This window comes from Nerophis ophidion, linkage group LG28 (assembly GCF_033978795.1).
Source record: "Nerophis ophidion isolate RoL-2023_Sa linkage group LG28, RoL_Noph_v1.0, whole genome shotgun sequence".
Lineage (NCBI taxonomy): Eukaryota > Metazoa > Chordata > Actinopteri > Syngnathiformes > Syngnathidae > Nerophis > Nerophis ophidion.
In genome coordinates, this window is record NC_084638.1 from 27691852 (window position 1) to 27704782 (window position 12931).

The 12931-nt window shown below is 39.3% G+C and overlaps 2 protein-coding genes across 5 annotated transcripts in view; both read right to left on the minus strand.

The window, feature by feature from the left end:
- LOC133545263 (BMP/retinoic acid-inducible neural-specific protein 3-like) overlaps nt 1-12931 on the minus strand; it is a 1164151-nt gene that overhangs the window by 624931 nt on the left and 526289 nt on the right. The window lies entirely within an intron of this gene.
- The window catches only part of LOC133545094 (phosphatidylinositol 4,5-bisphosphate 3-kinase catalytic subunit alpha isoform), a 95551-nt gene that overhangs the window by 8272 nt on the left and 74348 nt on the right, over nt 1-12931 (minus strand). Inside the window, exons 18-20 of the mRNA XM_061890429.1 lie at nt 11925-12095; nt 11726-11843; nt 11484-11635 (exon numbers count right to left, since the gene is read on the minus strand). Coding sequence (XP_061746413.1) covers nt 11484-11635; nt 11726-11843; nt 11925-12095 — 441 coding nt within the window. The remainder of the gene's footprint in view (nt 1-11483; nt 11636-11725; nt 11844-11924; nt 12096-12931) is intronic.

The following is a 12931-nucleotide window of genomic DNA, read 5'->3' on the forward strand; positions in this document are numbered from 1 at the left end:
ATCTGCAAAAAGCAGAGACCTAATCCTGCGGTCACCGAACCGGAACCCCTCAACGCCTTGACTGCGCCTAGAAATTCTGTCCATAAAAGTTATGAACAGAATCGGTGACAAAGGACAGCCTTGGCGGAGTCCAACTCTCACTGGAAATGTGTTCGACTTACTGCCGGCAATGCGGACCAAGCTCTGACACTGATCATACAGGGAGCGTACCGCCACAATAAGACAGTCCGATACCCCATACTCTCTGAGCACTCCCCACAGGACTTCCCGAGGGACACGGTCAAATGCCTTCTCCAAGTCCACAAAGCACATGTAGACTGGCTGGGCAAACTCCCATGCACCCTCAAGAACCCTGCGGAGAGTATAGAGCTGGTCCACAGTTCCACGACCAGGACGAAAACCACACTTCCTCCTGAATCCGAGGTTCGACTATGCGGCGTAGCCTCTTCTCAGGTACACCTGAATAAACCTTACCGGGAAGGCTGAGGAGTGTGATCCCACGATAGTTGGAACACACCCTCCGGTCCCCCTTCTTAAAGAGAGGAACCACCACCCCGGTCTGCCAATTCAGAGGTACCGCCCACGATGTCCACGCGATGCTGCAGAGTCTTGTCAACCAAGACAGTTATATTTCATATGGTGGGATAAATAAGATTATCTACACAATGAATGCATGGATGAAATAAATTTAGAATGTTTATCATAGTTCTTCTTCTTTGTACTTTGTAAACACTTTAAATACGTTTGAAGAGTTTCCTGAATTGAGTCACATTATTGCATTGTTTAATTTTTTTGCTTAATCCAATCCATAATTTAATTCCACATTTTGATATGCTGAAGGTCTTACGTGCATACAAATTTTTTAAATTAAATTTTTCTCTAAGATTATATTTCTCCTCTTTTGTTGAGAAAATGTGTTGTATGTTCTTGGGTAGCAGATTATAGTTTGCTTTGTGCATAATTTTAGCGGTTTGCAAAGTCACTATGTACCGTATTTTCCGCGCTATAAGCCACACCTAAAAACCAAAAATTTTCTCAAAAGGTGACAGTGCGGCTTTTAACCCGGTGCGCCTTATATATATATTAATATAAATATTTATTTTCATAGAGTTTAGGTTTCGCAACTACGGTAAACAGCCGCCATCTTTTTTCCCCGTAGAAGAGGAAGCGCTTCTTCTTCTACGGTACGTAACCACCAAGGTAAGCACCCGCCCCCGTAGAAGAAGAAGCGCGCGGCTAATCCGATTCATTTCATTTGTGTGTTTCTGTAAAGACGACCACAAAATGGCTCCTACTAAAAGACACGCGTACAACGCAGAATTCAAACTCAAGGCAATAAGTCACGCAGAAGAACACAGAAATAGAGCAGCAGCGAGATAATTGAACATAAATGAATCAATGGTGCTTAGGTGGAGGAAGCAACAAGATGACCTGCACCAAGTAAAGAAGACAACACAGAGTTTCCGAGGGAACAAAGCAAGATGGCAACAGTTGGAGGACAAACTGGAACAGTGGGTAGTTGAGCAGAGAGCAGCAAGCAGAAGTGTCAGTACCATCACTATTCCAATGAAAGCAACAGCGCTAGCAAGCGAACTTCACTTAGATGATTTAAAAAGGCGGTGCTTCTTGGTGTTTCCGGTTCATGAAAAGACGCAATCTCTCCATCCGCACATGGACTACTATTTCACAGCAACTGCCAAAAGACTTTCAAGAAAAGCTGGCTACTTTCCACGCATATTGTAAAAACAAGATAGCTGAAAAAAGATCCGGCCAGGAAGGCAGGATTCATGGAACTGCCGGACAACAACAGCGACACTGACTCTGATGACTTCGACGAGACGGAGCCCGCCATTTTGGATGCCGTATTCGCCCAATTTTTTAATTCAGACACCGAAGAAGAAGAATTCGAGGGATTTATGGATGAGCAATAACTTCTGAAGGTGAGCTTTAAATGTTTATTTTGTGTGCTGTGACATTAACGTTCGAGCAAAGTTGAGTTATTGATGTTGCTATTGCTCTGCAATATTTTGAGTGTTACTATTGTTGTGATTGCACATTCGCACACTGGTTTGTATTATTAAAGTTTGACTGACCTATCCGACTGTTTTTTTGACATTCCCTTTAGCGCAGCGGGGGCGCGGCTTATGACCCGGTGCGGCTTATAGGTTTACAAAGTTTTTAAATATGCCATTCATTGAAGGTGCGGCTTATAACACGGGGCGGCTTTTCGCGCGGAAAATACGGTAATGGAATTTCAGTATTTTCGATTCAATGAATAAAGAGTTTGAATGTTCTCTATATCCAACATTATGTGTTGTTTTAACTAATGTGAAGTGAAGTGAATTATATTTATATAGCGCTTTTCTCTAGTGACTCAAAGCGCTTTACATAGTGACACCCAATATCTAAGTTACATTTAAACCAGTGTGGGTGGCACTGGGAGCAGGTGGGTAAAGTGTTTTGCCCAAGGACACAACGGCAGTGACTAGGATGGCGGAAGCGGGAATCGAACCTGCAACCCTCAAGTTGCTGGCACGGCCACTCTACCAACTGAGCTATGCCGCTAATCTTTTTTGTAACAGGGTAAATGAATGAAGTGTACTTTTGTAGTTATTTCCCCATATTTCTACAAAAAAACACTAGCAAGCAGTAGAGAATATGGAGTGATTTTTGGTCTAATGCAATAAGCTTTATTCATTATTGACGTGTTTCTTGCCACTTTGTTGTATTTTTTTCTATATGAGATTTCCAGTTAATTTCGTCATCAATCATTATACCTAGAAATTTGGTTTCATTTATTTTTTCAATTTCTATTCCATCTATTTGTGTTTGTGTTTGACTTTCCCTTCGACTGTTTCCGAATAGCATTATTTTAGTTCTACTGAGGTTTAATCATACTCTGTTTTTGTCACACCATCTTTTTAATTTGTTAATTTCCTCAGTTATTATTTGAAATTGCTTCTGAGTGCTCTGTCCTAAACAAAACGTTGTTGTATTGTCCGCGAATATTTCTAACCTTAAGTATTTTGTAACTTTACAAATGTAATTCACACAACGATTGAACAGTTTTAGTATTGATCACTAGGGTACACGACAGGATATATTTAACGTTGTGGATGTGTGTTTGCCTATCTTCACGTATTGTTTCCTGTTGGTTAAGTAACTTCTAATCCAGTTTAAGACAAACTCTCTGATGCCATACCGTTCTAATTTCTTCATTAAAATATCGTGATTGATTGGGTCAAATGCTTTAGTTAGATCAATAAACACGGCTGCTGCACATTTTTTACTATCTTTTGCATTGGTAATTTTCTCTGTACTTTCAATTAAAGCCATCAAAATATTAGTACTGTATCTATATTGGTTCTCAGCGAGTAATGTTTATGAAACTCTCTAATCTGTTATTTAACAGTTTAACATTTTTAACATGATTTTAGAAAAATATGGAATTGGAGAAAAAGGTATATAATTTGTAAATTGGTGTTTGTCTCCAGTCTTAGAAATTGGTGCAACTTTAGCTAATTTCATTTTCTTTGGGAATTTGCCTGTTTGAAATGATAGGTTACTAAAGATAGGTTACTGAAATGAAATTTTTCTTATTTAAACGGGGATAGCAGGTCCATTCTGAGTCATACTTGATCATTTCGCGATATTGCCATATATTTGCTGAAAGGATTTAGTAGAGAACATCCACGATAAAGTTCGCAACTTTTGGTGTTAACAGAAAAGCACTGCCTTTACCGGAAGTTGATGGCTCCTCACATCTTCACATTGTTTTTAATGGGAGCCTCCAACAAAATCAGCTATTCGGACCGAGAAAACGACAATTTCCTCATTAATTTGAGCGAGGATGAAAGATTTGTGTTTGAGGATATTGATAGCGACGGACTAGAATAAAAAAAAAAAAAAGTTTAAAACAAAAAACCCAATTGCATTGGGACAGATTCAGATGTTTTTAGACACATTTACTAGGATAATTCTGGGAAAACTCTTATCTTTCTATTGTGTTGCTAGTGTTTTAGTGAGTTTAACAGTACCTGATAGTCGGAGGTGTGTGTCCACGGGTGTCTTGATGCCAGTGTCTCAGGGGAGTCGACGGTAGCTTTATGGACGGGGCAAGCTCAGCTGATCTCCGGTAAGAGCGACTTTTTACCACAATTTTCTCATCGAAACCTGCTGGTTGACATTCAATCGGGATCCATGTTCGCTTGACCGCTCTTATCCATAGTAAAGTTTCACCTCCGGGAATTTTAAACAAGGAATCAACGTGTGTTTGTGTGTTTGTGTGGCTAAAGGCTAAAGCGTCCCAACACCATCTTTCTACTTTGACTTCTCCAATATTAATTGGACAAATTGCAAAAGTTTCAGCAACACAGATCTCCAAAATACTGTGTAATTATGCCGTTAAAGCAGATGACTTTTAGCTGTGTGTGTGCACAACGCTCATATTTCCTAACAGCCCGTGACGTCACGCGTACACGTCATCATTACGCGACGTTTTCAAGACGAAATTCCCGGGAAAATTTAAAATTGCAATTTAGTAAACTAAAAAGGCCGTATTGGCATGTGTTGCAATGTTAATATTTCATCATTGATATATAAACTATCAGACTGCGTGGTGGGTAGTAGTGGCTTTCAGTAGGCCTTTAATGTCCATTAATCATCTCTTCAATAACCCTTTTCATAATTTCTACATCAATGCCATTACAATCGATTGAAGTCATAGATTTGCATTTTTTCAGAATTTTAACTATTTCCTCCCATGTCACATTTTTGAGGAACATTAAGTTAGGATTTCTATCTATGGTGTCATTATAGTCCTCAGTTGAAACTGGGTCTGGAATCAGTTCCTCCAATTTTGGTCCAATATTTACAACGTAATTATTGAAGCTTTCAACTACTTTCTTCATGTTGTCATTATTTACGTTTCCGTCTGAGATGTATTGCACCAGTTTTAGTAATGCTAATAAGGATGCCCCATGTTACTTTTATATTGTTTTTGTTCCTGTCTAATAAGTGACTGTAATATTATTTTCTATATAATATATTCTTCTTATTACAAGCATTTTTTTAATCCTCTTGTCATCCATGGTTGTGTTCTTTGTGTGCTTTCTACTGAGTTGATTCCAGGGACAATGTTTGTCATAAAATATTATGAACGTGTTTAAAAATGTTCCTATGCTTTACATGGGAACATAATTTCCTTTGTACACATTGTCCCAATTTTGCTTTTCTAACTCATTTTTGAAAGCAATCATCCTCTTCTCTGTGCATAGTCTTCAAAATGTCTTTTTGTTTTATGTTCTTCTTCTTGTAGTTTAAATCTTATATTGCAAAAACTGGCAGTTGATCACCAACGTCGTTTATAAGTCAGGAGCGGGCCGTGGGCTTCCCACCTACAGTTGTGATCAAAATTATTCAACCCCCACACAATTTTGGTGTTTTAGCAAGTCTTTGCTAGTTTCTTATAGCCATATCCTTTCTTATGAAGAGAAATTACCTCCTCTCTTGACTTCTTTGACCACTCCCTGGACTTCACCATGTTGCAAATACACCATTGACCATCTACAAGAAGCTGAGCGTCACAGTCTTTTTCAATCCGTTTAATTGTTGCTCGTTATGGTTATAATCACATCTACAGGTGTTTTCAACACCTGATTGAAAAGACCTTATTCAAATTCTGTTCTTAAGAGTTATGATCTTCAAGGGGTTGAATAATGTTGTCAATGAGATATTAAGAGAAATGACACTGTTTGGTATGTTACAATATATAATGTTGTAATTCAAGTTGCATTTGTCTATTTAACGCATCTTTATTTGATATGACTATAAACAAAATACGGAATAAATGTCCAACTTGCTAAAACACCAAAATTGTGTGGGGGATGAATAATTTTGATCACAACTGTAGGCCTTCAGTGATGTCCGACTTTAATGAATACCTCTCAACATACCATAATTGATGTCTCAACATGACCATTGCTGGACAAATACTATACAGGAACAAATTTACGCCCTGCTGGGCATTGAACAGTGTACAAAATAGGATATTTTCTGGCGCATTTAAAAATCCTTTAAAACGCTTCAGCAATTAAAACATACCTTATGTGGTACTGTCTAAAATAAAAATTGCAAAAAACATTAAAAGTGAAAAAATTATATATTTTAACTCACAATTAGTAGGACCTATTTGACGCAGTATAAGCCAGTGGTACACCTCGTCGTCGGCTTATTCGAGTGGAACTGGCGAGCATTTGATCGCCAGAACAGCTGAGCTAGCTTCCGGTGTTGGCCAACATCGTCTCACAAGATGTAGTTTCTCCTTAAAGGCCTACTGAAATGAGATTTTCTTATTTAAACGGGGATAGCAGGTCCATTCTATGTGTCATACTTGATCATATCGCGATATTGCCATATTTTTGCTGAAAGGATTAAGTAGAGAACATCCACGATAAAGTTCGCAACTGGAGAAAAGCCCTGCCTCTACCGGAAGTCGCAGACGATGATGTCACATGTTTGATGGCTCCTCACATATTCACATTAATTTTAATGGGAGCCTCCAACAAAAAGTGCTATTCGGACCGAGAAAACGACAATTTCCCCATCAATTTGAGCGAGGATTAAGGTTCGTGTTTGAGGATATTGATAGCGACGGACCAGAAAAAAAAACAAAAAAAAAAAAAACGCGATTGCAATCACGTTGCATTGAGACGGATTCATATGTTCTTAGAGACATTTACTAGGATAATTCTGGGAAATCCCTTATCTTTCTATTGTGTTACTAGTGTTTTAGTGAGTTTAACAGTACCTGATAGTCGGAAGTGTTGACGCGCAGTGTCTCGGGGAAGTCGACGGCAGCTGTACGGGAGGCGCAAGCTCAGCTGATATCCGGTAAGCGGCGACTTTTTGACCACAATTTTCTCACCGAAACCTGCTGGTTGACAAGTGGTCGGGATCCATGTCCGCTGTGATCCATACTAAAGTTTCAACTCTGTGAATTTTAAACAAGGAATCACTGTGTGTTTGTGTGGCTTAAGGCTAAAGCTTTCCAACTCCATCTTGCTACTTTGACTTCTCCAATATTAATTGAACAAATTGCAAAAGATTCGGGCTTCACGGTGGCAGAGGGGTTAGTGCATCTGCCTCACAATACGAAGTTCCTGCAGTCCTGGGTTCAAATCCAGGTCTTTCTGTGTGGAGTTTGCATGTTCTCCCCGTGAATGCGTGGGTTCCCTCCGGGTACTCCGGCTTCCTCCCACTTCCAAAGACATGCACCTGGGGATAGGTTGATTGGCAACACTAAATTGGCCCTAGTGTGTGAATGTGAGTGTGAATGTGGTCTGTCTATCTGTGTTGGCCCTGCGATGAGGTGGCGACTTGTCCAGGGTGTACCCCGCCTTCCGCCCGATTGTAGCTGAGATAGGCGCCAGCGCCCCCCGCGACCCCAAAATGGAATAAGCGGTAGGAAATGGATGGATGGATGGATGCAAAAGATTCAGCATCAGTTCTCCAAAATACTGTGTAATCATGCCGTTAAAGCAGACGACATTTAGCTGTGTGTGCGTAGCGCTCATACTTCATATATTTTCAAGACGAAACTCCCGAGAAATTTAAAACTGCAATTTAGGTGTACTCGGGGTTAACATTACATTGAATCCTCTTTTGCTGCTTTTTGGGGTCACTGGGGATGGGTCAGGATTACCTGTCGGTAGTCGAAGGCTCATTGCCTTTTCAACCTTATTAGCGTGCAAGGAAGCTGCCCCACCCACAGTTTCACACTGGGTAAAAGACGTTTTATATCATCTCAAACTAGACAAAATTAGACTTGTGATGAGGGGTTCTGAAAGGAAGTTTTATCGGGTGTGGAAGTGTTTTCTGACCAACCATCAACAAAGGTACAACAGTGATTTTTATTTTTTTAACAGTATTCTGGTTGGTTTACATACTGAAGGTCTACGTACAGTATATTTGTTTTATGTCATTACTGTATAAGTGACAGTCTAAGCAATGTTTATTTTCTTTTTTTTTGTGTGTGTGTTCCTTTTTGTTCTTTCTCTTCTATGTATAAGTATTGTTATTTCTATTTTAGCTTTATTTGATTTAGTTTTTCTCTTGGAAAAAAAAAAGTTTATTGCTGTTTTTCTGTTCTGTTCATCTCTGTCTAAACATTAATAAAAAAACAAACATTAAAATTGCAATTTAGTAAACTAAAAAGGTCGTATTGGCATGTGTTTCAATGTTAATATTTCATCATTGATATATAAACTATCAGACTGCGGGGTGGGTAGTAGTGGGTTTCAGTAGGTCTTTAAATATCCTTCTTGAAAATGGCCTTGCAAATATAGATCTGCCACTTAATCAACGTTTTGTTCTCCTTCTGGCTACGAGTCTGGCTACGGCGCAACACTTCCTGCTTCCTGCTAAATTGAAACTTGTGAATTGATTTTCACTTTGGAATGACAAGAGAGTATCCAATCAGTTTCGTTAACATCAGGCTACTTAGCTAGGCTACTGTTAACAACTTGTGATCTGATTGGCTATTGCAACTGTCTCTCAACTCTGTGTGTTCTCAAATTCATCCGCTAACAATCCCGATGAGTATCCAATCACAGGACGCGTAAATGTCACGTTCAACTCGAGGCCATCTAGAAGGCCTTACTGACAACAACTTGTGATCTGATTGGCTATTGCAACTGTCTCTCAACTCTGTGTGTTCTCAAATTCATCCGCTAACAATCCCGATGAATATCCAATCACAGGACGCGTAAATGTCACGTTCAACGTGAGGCCATCTAGAAGGCCTTACTGACAACAACTCGTGATCCGATTGGCTATTGCAACTGTCTATCACTGTATGTGTCCACTCAGAGTGCACAGGCGCCTGCATTGTGGATTCTGAAGGCCCCTTGGAGATTTTGTACAGCATGGCAACATAAGCTAGCTGAATTCTGATGTGTGTTATAGCCAGAAAGTTTGTTATAGCAAGAAAACTTTGTGTGCAGTTGCAATTCCAAGTTATTAGACGAAAGTGGTGTATGGGCTACGGTATTTGTCCAATCAGAAGTAGTCTTGCCATTAAGCTGAATCTGTTCATTTGTTGCGCCCAAAATGTGTTTTATACTGTAAGTATAACCTAAGTTGTAGTTGTTATTACCACGTTGGATTGCTAATTATCCAATGTAATTTTGCATCAAGCTAGTACATTTTAAAAAGTGGAGAATTAGTATACGTCTGAGCATTTTCTATCAGGCATATTTTCTATGCTGACATGGAAAATTGCAACATTACCGTAAATTCCAGGCATTAAGCCACTACATTTTTCCTACACTTTGTATCCTGCGGCTTATAAAACAGAGCGGCTATTTTATAATTTTTTTCTCAGCATAAAACGCAAAGACACTTAAATGGTGTTTTATTTTGTGTGCTATGGCCCCATCTTTTGGACGTGTTTGCTCGCTGCATGTAGTGCTGAGTGAATGTGAATTCCTGCTGTTGAAAGCTTTAAGCTTGAAGTAGAAGTGCCGTTCAGTTTTCTAATCGTCCATAGCATTTATACTCGTATGGATTCTTCATTCATCACTCCCAGCATGAATTTACCATTGAATTGATTAACGTGGACTCCGACTTAAACAAGTTGAAAAACTTATTCGGGTGTTACCATTTAGTGGTCAATTGTACGGAATATGTACTGTACTGTGCAATCTACTAATACACGTTTCAATCAATCAGCAAAGCAAAGTTTTAAAATATAACTGAAACAATTCTTACTTACTAAACCAGGGGTGTCAAACTCAAATACAGAATGGGCCAAAATTTTAAACGGAACAAAGCCGCGGGCAAGGTTGAACAAATTAACTTTTTAATAGGGACCCAAACAAGTTTTGCATTAAATATTGAACAAGCAAGGCTTATATAACTTTAGTGACATGCAAATTCCAGTTTCAAATAATAATAATAATATTTTAAAAAATATCAATGGCATATTTAATAAAATTTAAATAAAAATGTTAAGCCTTTTTTTCTATTTGCAATCTTCTGAGGTAAATATCACATTTTTTCCACAGGCTAATAATACATTTGAAAATAAAATAACAATAATGAATGAACTAAACATTCAAGCCTTGAAGTAGCAAGAGAAAATGCATGAATAAAACGTTAATTATTGGTCAGTTTGCTGGAAGTTTCCCGGAAGAGTTAGTGCTGCAAGGAGTGCTGGGTATATTCTGTTGTGTTACGGTGCGGATGTTCACCCGAAATGTGTTTGGCAATCTTGTTTGGTGTGGGTTCACAGTGTGGCGCATATTTGTAACAGTGCTAAAGTTGTTTATACGGCCACCCTCAGTGTGACATGTATGGCTGTTGACCAAGTATGCTTTGCATTCAATTGTGTGTGTGTGTGTGTATAAAGCCACAAATATTATGTGACACTCTGTTAATATGGAGGAAAAGCGGACGTGACGACATGGTTGTAGAGAACGCTAAAGGCAGTGCCTTAAATGCACGCCCCCAATATAGTTGTCCAGGTGGAAATCGGTAGAAATTCGGGAGAATGGTTGCCCCGGGAGATTTTCGGGAGGGGCACTGAACTTCGGGAGTCTACCAGGAAAACTAGGAGGGTTGGCAAGTATGAGTATTACCGGTGAATGCGGTGTTACAGTTTTGTTCAGTATAACACCGGCGGGCCAGCTCTAATGCTTAATTGATATTGCCTCAAGGGCCAAATTAAATTACACGGTGGGCCAGATTCGGCCCGCGGGCCAGAGTTTGACAACCATGTACTAAACCGTCTCATGTGTAACGTCTGTAGGAGTGTTTTCATGCATATCTGTACGTGCTATTGTAATGTAATAAAGCTAGCGTCATTAGCATCAGCTATTATGCTAACAGGTTTACAGGTGTCTGTGTTGGTATTACCAACATATAGTGGCATTTGCCTCGTTTGGTTTCAGTTTGACAAATTCCTCAGTAAATTCACCAAAATGTCACCGTGAAGTTATTGAGTCTGTTTCGCAGATTGGACCTCTGTTTTGTTTGATCAGCCATTTTACTGCCGATTTACAGACACCGTTTGGAAAAAATTAAGGAATGTAAAAAACATTTAAAGAATATTTCTTTGTAAATAGGTGTTTTTGACAACCTATACATTTGTAGATAATGTATTGGTATTTTTTTTATTTATTTAGTGGGTGCAGCTTATATACTGCTGCACTTTATAGTCAGGAAATTACAGTACCTAAAAGCAGTGCGGCTGAGTCCGCTCTAAGTACCGCTTGAACGCTTGTTTGCCTGCAAAGGGTTTGAGCCGCCCGAGTCTGCAACCGGACGTGACGTCCCATGCAACAAGGGTATCTAAATATGGCATTGTTTGCTTTTACGTGAGTCAATACCCAGATGCAATTCGGCCGGTGCCTTTATAAGTATCAAATACAGCACCTATCCCTATAATTCACTGAACACTGACTCATTTTGGGCACTAGTGGTACCTTTCAAACTCTCTTGTTTTGGTGCACTCTTGCGTTCCTTTGCTTATGACGATCAAGAAGTCTTGAGTCAGCACGAAGGGCACACGTTCTCTCTTGTATCCAAACTTCTTCTTTTTGTGGTCAAGGAAATGGCCAAAATCGATGTGGAAAAGCTGTGGTGCATCATAAACAAGATTATTCAATGAAATGCGACACACCATCAACAGAGAACATCTTAATCAATTTAAATGTGTGACCTTTACCTGTCCATCATCTTTGACCATGATGTTGCTATTGTGTCTGTCCCCTATGCCCAGGATAAATGTGGCAACACAATAGCCTGCACATGACCGTGTAAACAGATCTATGGCCTGGTCATACCTAAAATTAAATAATGTGCATTGAAATGAGGTTGTTTGTCCTGACAACTGCATCGTCATGATTACAAATAAAGCCACTCACATCTCTCCCTTGTTCTTATCCTTAAGCCACTGGTGCAGTGTGTGGCTGTTGAACTGCAGTGCCCCCTTTAGGCCTCCTTTGCACTGGATCTGCATGATGGTGTGAGAATTCCTCACCACTTCAATCAAACCAACACAGTCACCAATGGAGAGACAACCGTAGGGAAGCATCCTAGCAGAAGAAGGAGCAAAAAGTAAAGGATATAGAAGGGCAGGGCAATATGGCAAAAACAATCATCACGATTCATTTTTTTATATCCTCCAATCTCGATTGACATCACAAACCTTTTTTTTCATCATTAAAACAGATTGTGCCGTGCAGAAGTACCGCATCTTTACTGTTTGCTACTGCAGTATCTTGTAACAAAGATGTCCGCCATGTTTGACTGAGGTAATATATGCTAATAGCTGACAAATGTCATTTTGTTCATATATACAGTACAGGACACACCTTCTTCTCATTCAATACGATTCCTTTATTTTCATGACTATTTACAGTGCGGATTGACACTGAAGGCATCAAAACTATGAATGAACACATGTGGAGTTGTGTAATTAACAAAAAAAAGGTGAAATAACTGAAAACATGTTTTATATTTTAGTTTCTTCAAAATAGCCACCCTTTGCTCTGATTACTGCTTTGCACACTTTTGGCATTCTCTCGATGAGCTTCAAGCACACCTGTTAAGTGAAAGCCATTTCAGGTGACTACCTCTTGAAGCTCATAGAGAATACCAAGTGTGCAATTTTGAAGAAAGTAGAACATAAAACATGTTTTCAGGGTTTTTTTTGTTAAGTACATAACTCCACATGTGTTTATTCATAGTTTTGAGGCCGTCAGTGACAATCTACAAACAGTCATGAAAATAAAGAATACACATTGAATGAGAAGGTGTGTCTAAACTTTTGGCCTGTACTGTATAATTGTACTTACAACAGTACAGGTTACCCATGCGCTGGTCCGTACCTGGTTTTAGGGCCACGGTTATGCTTCTTTGTCTGTATGTC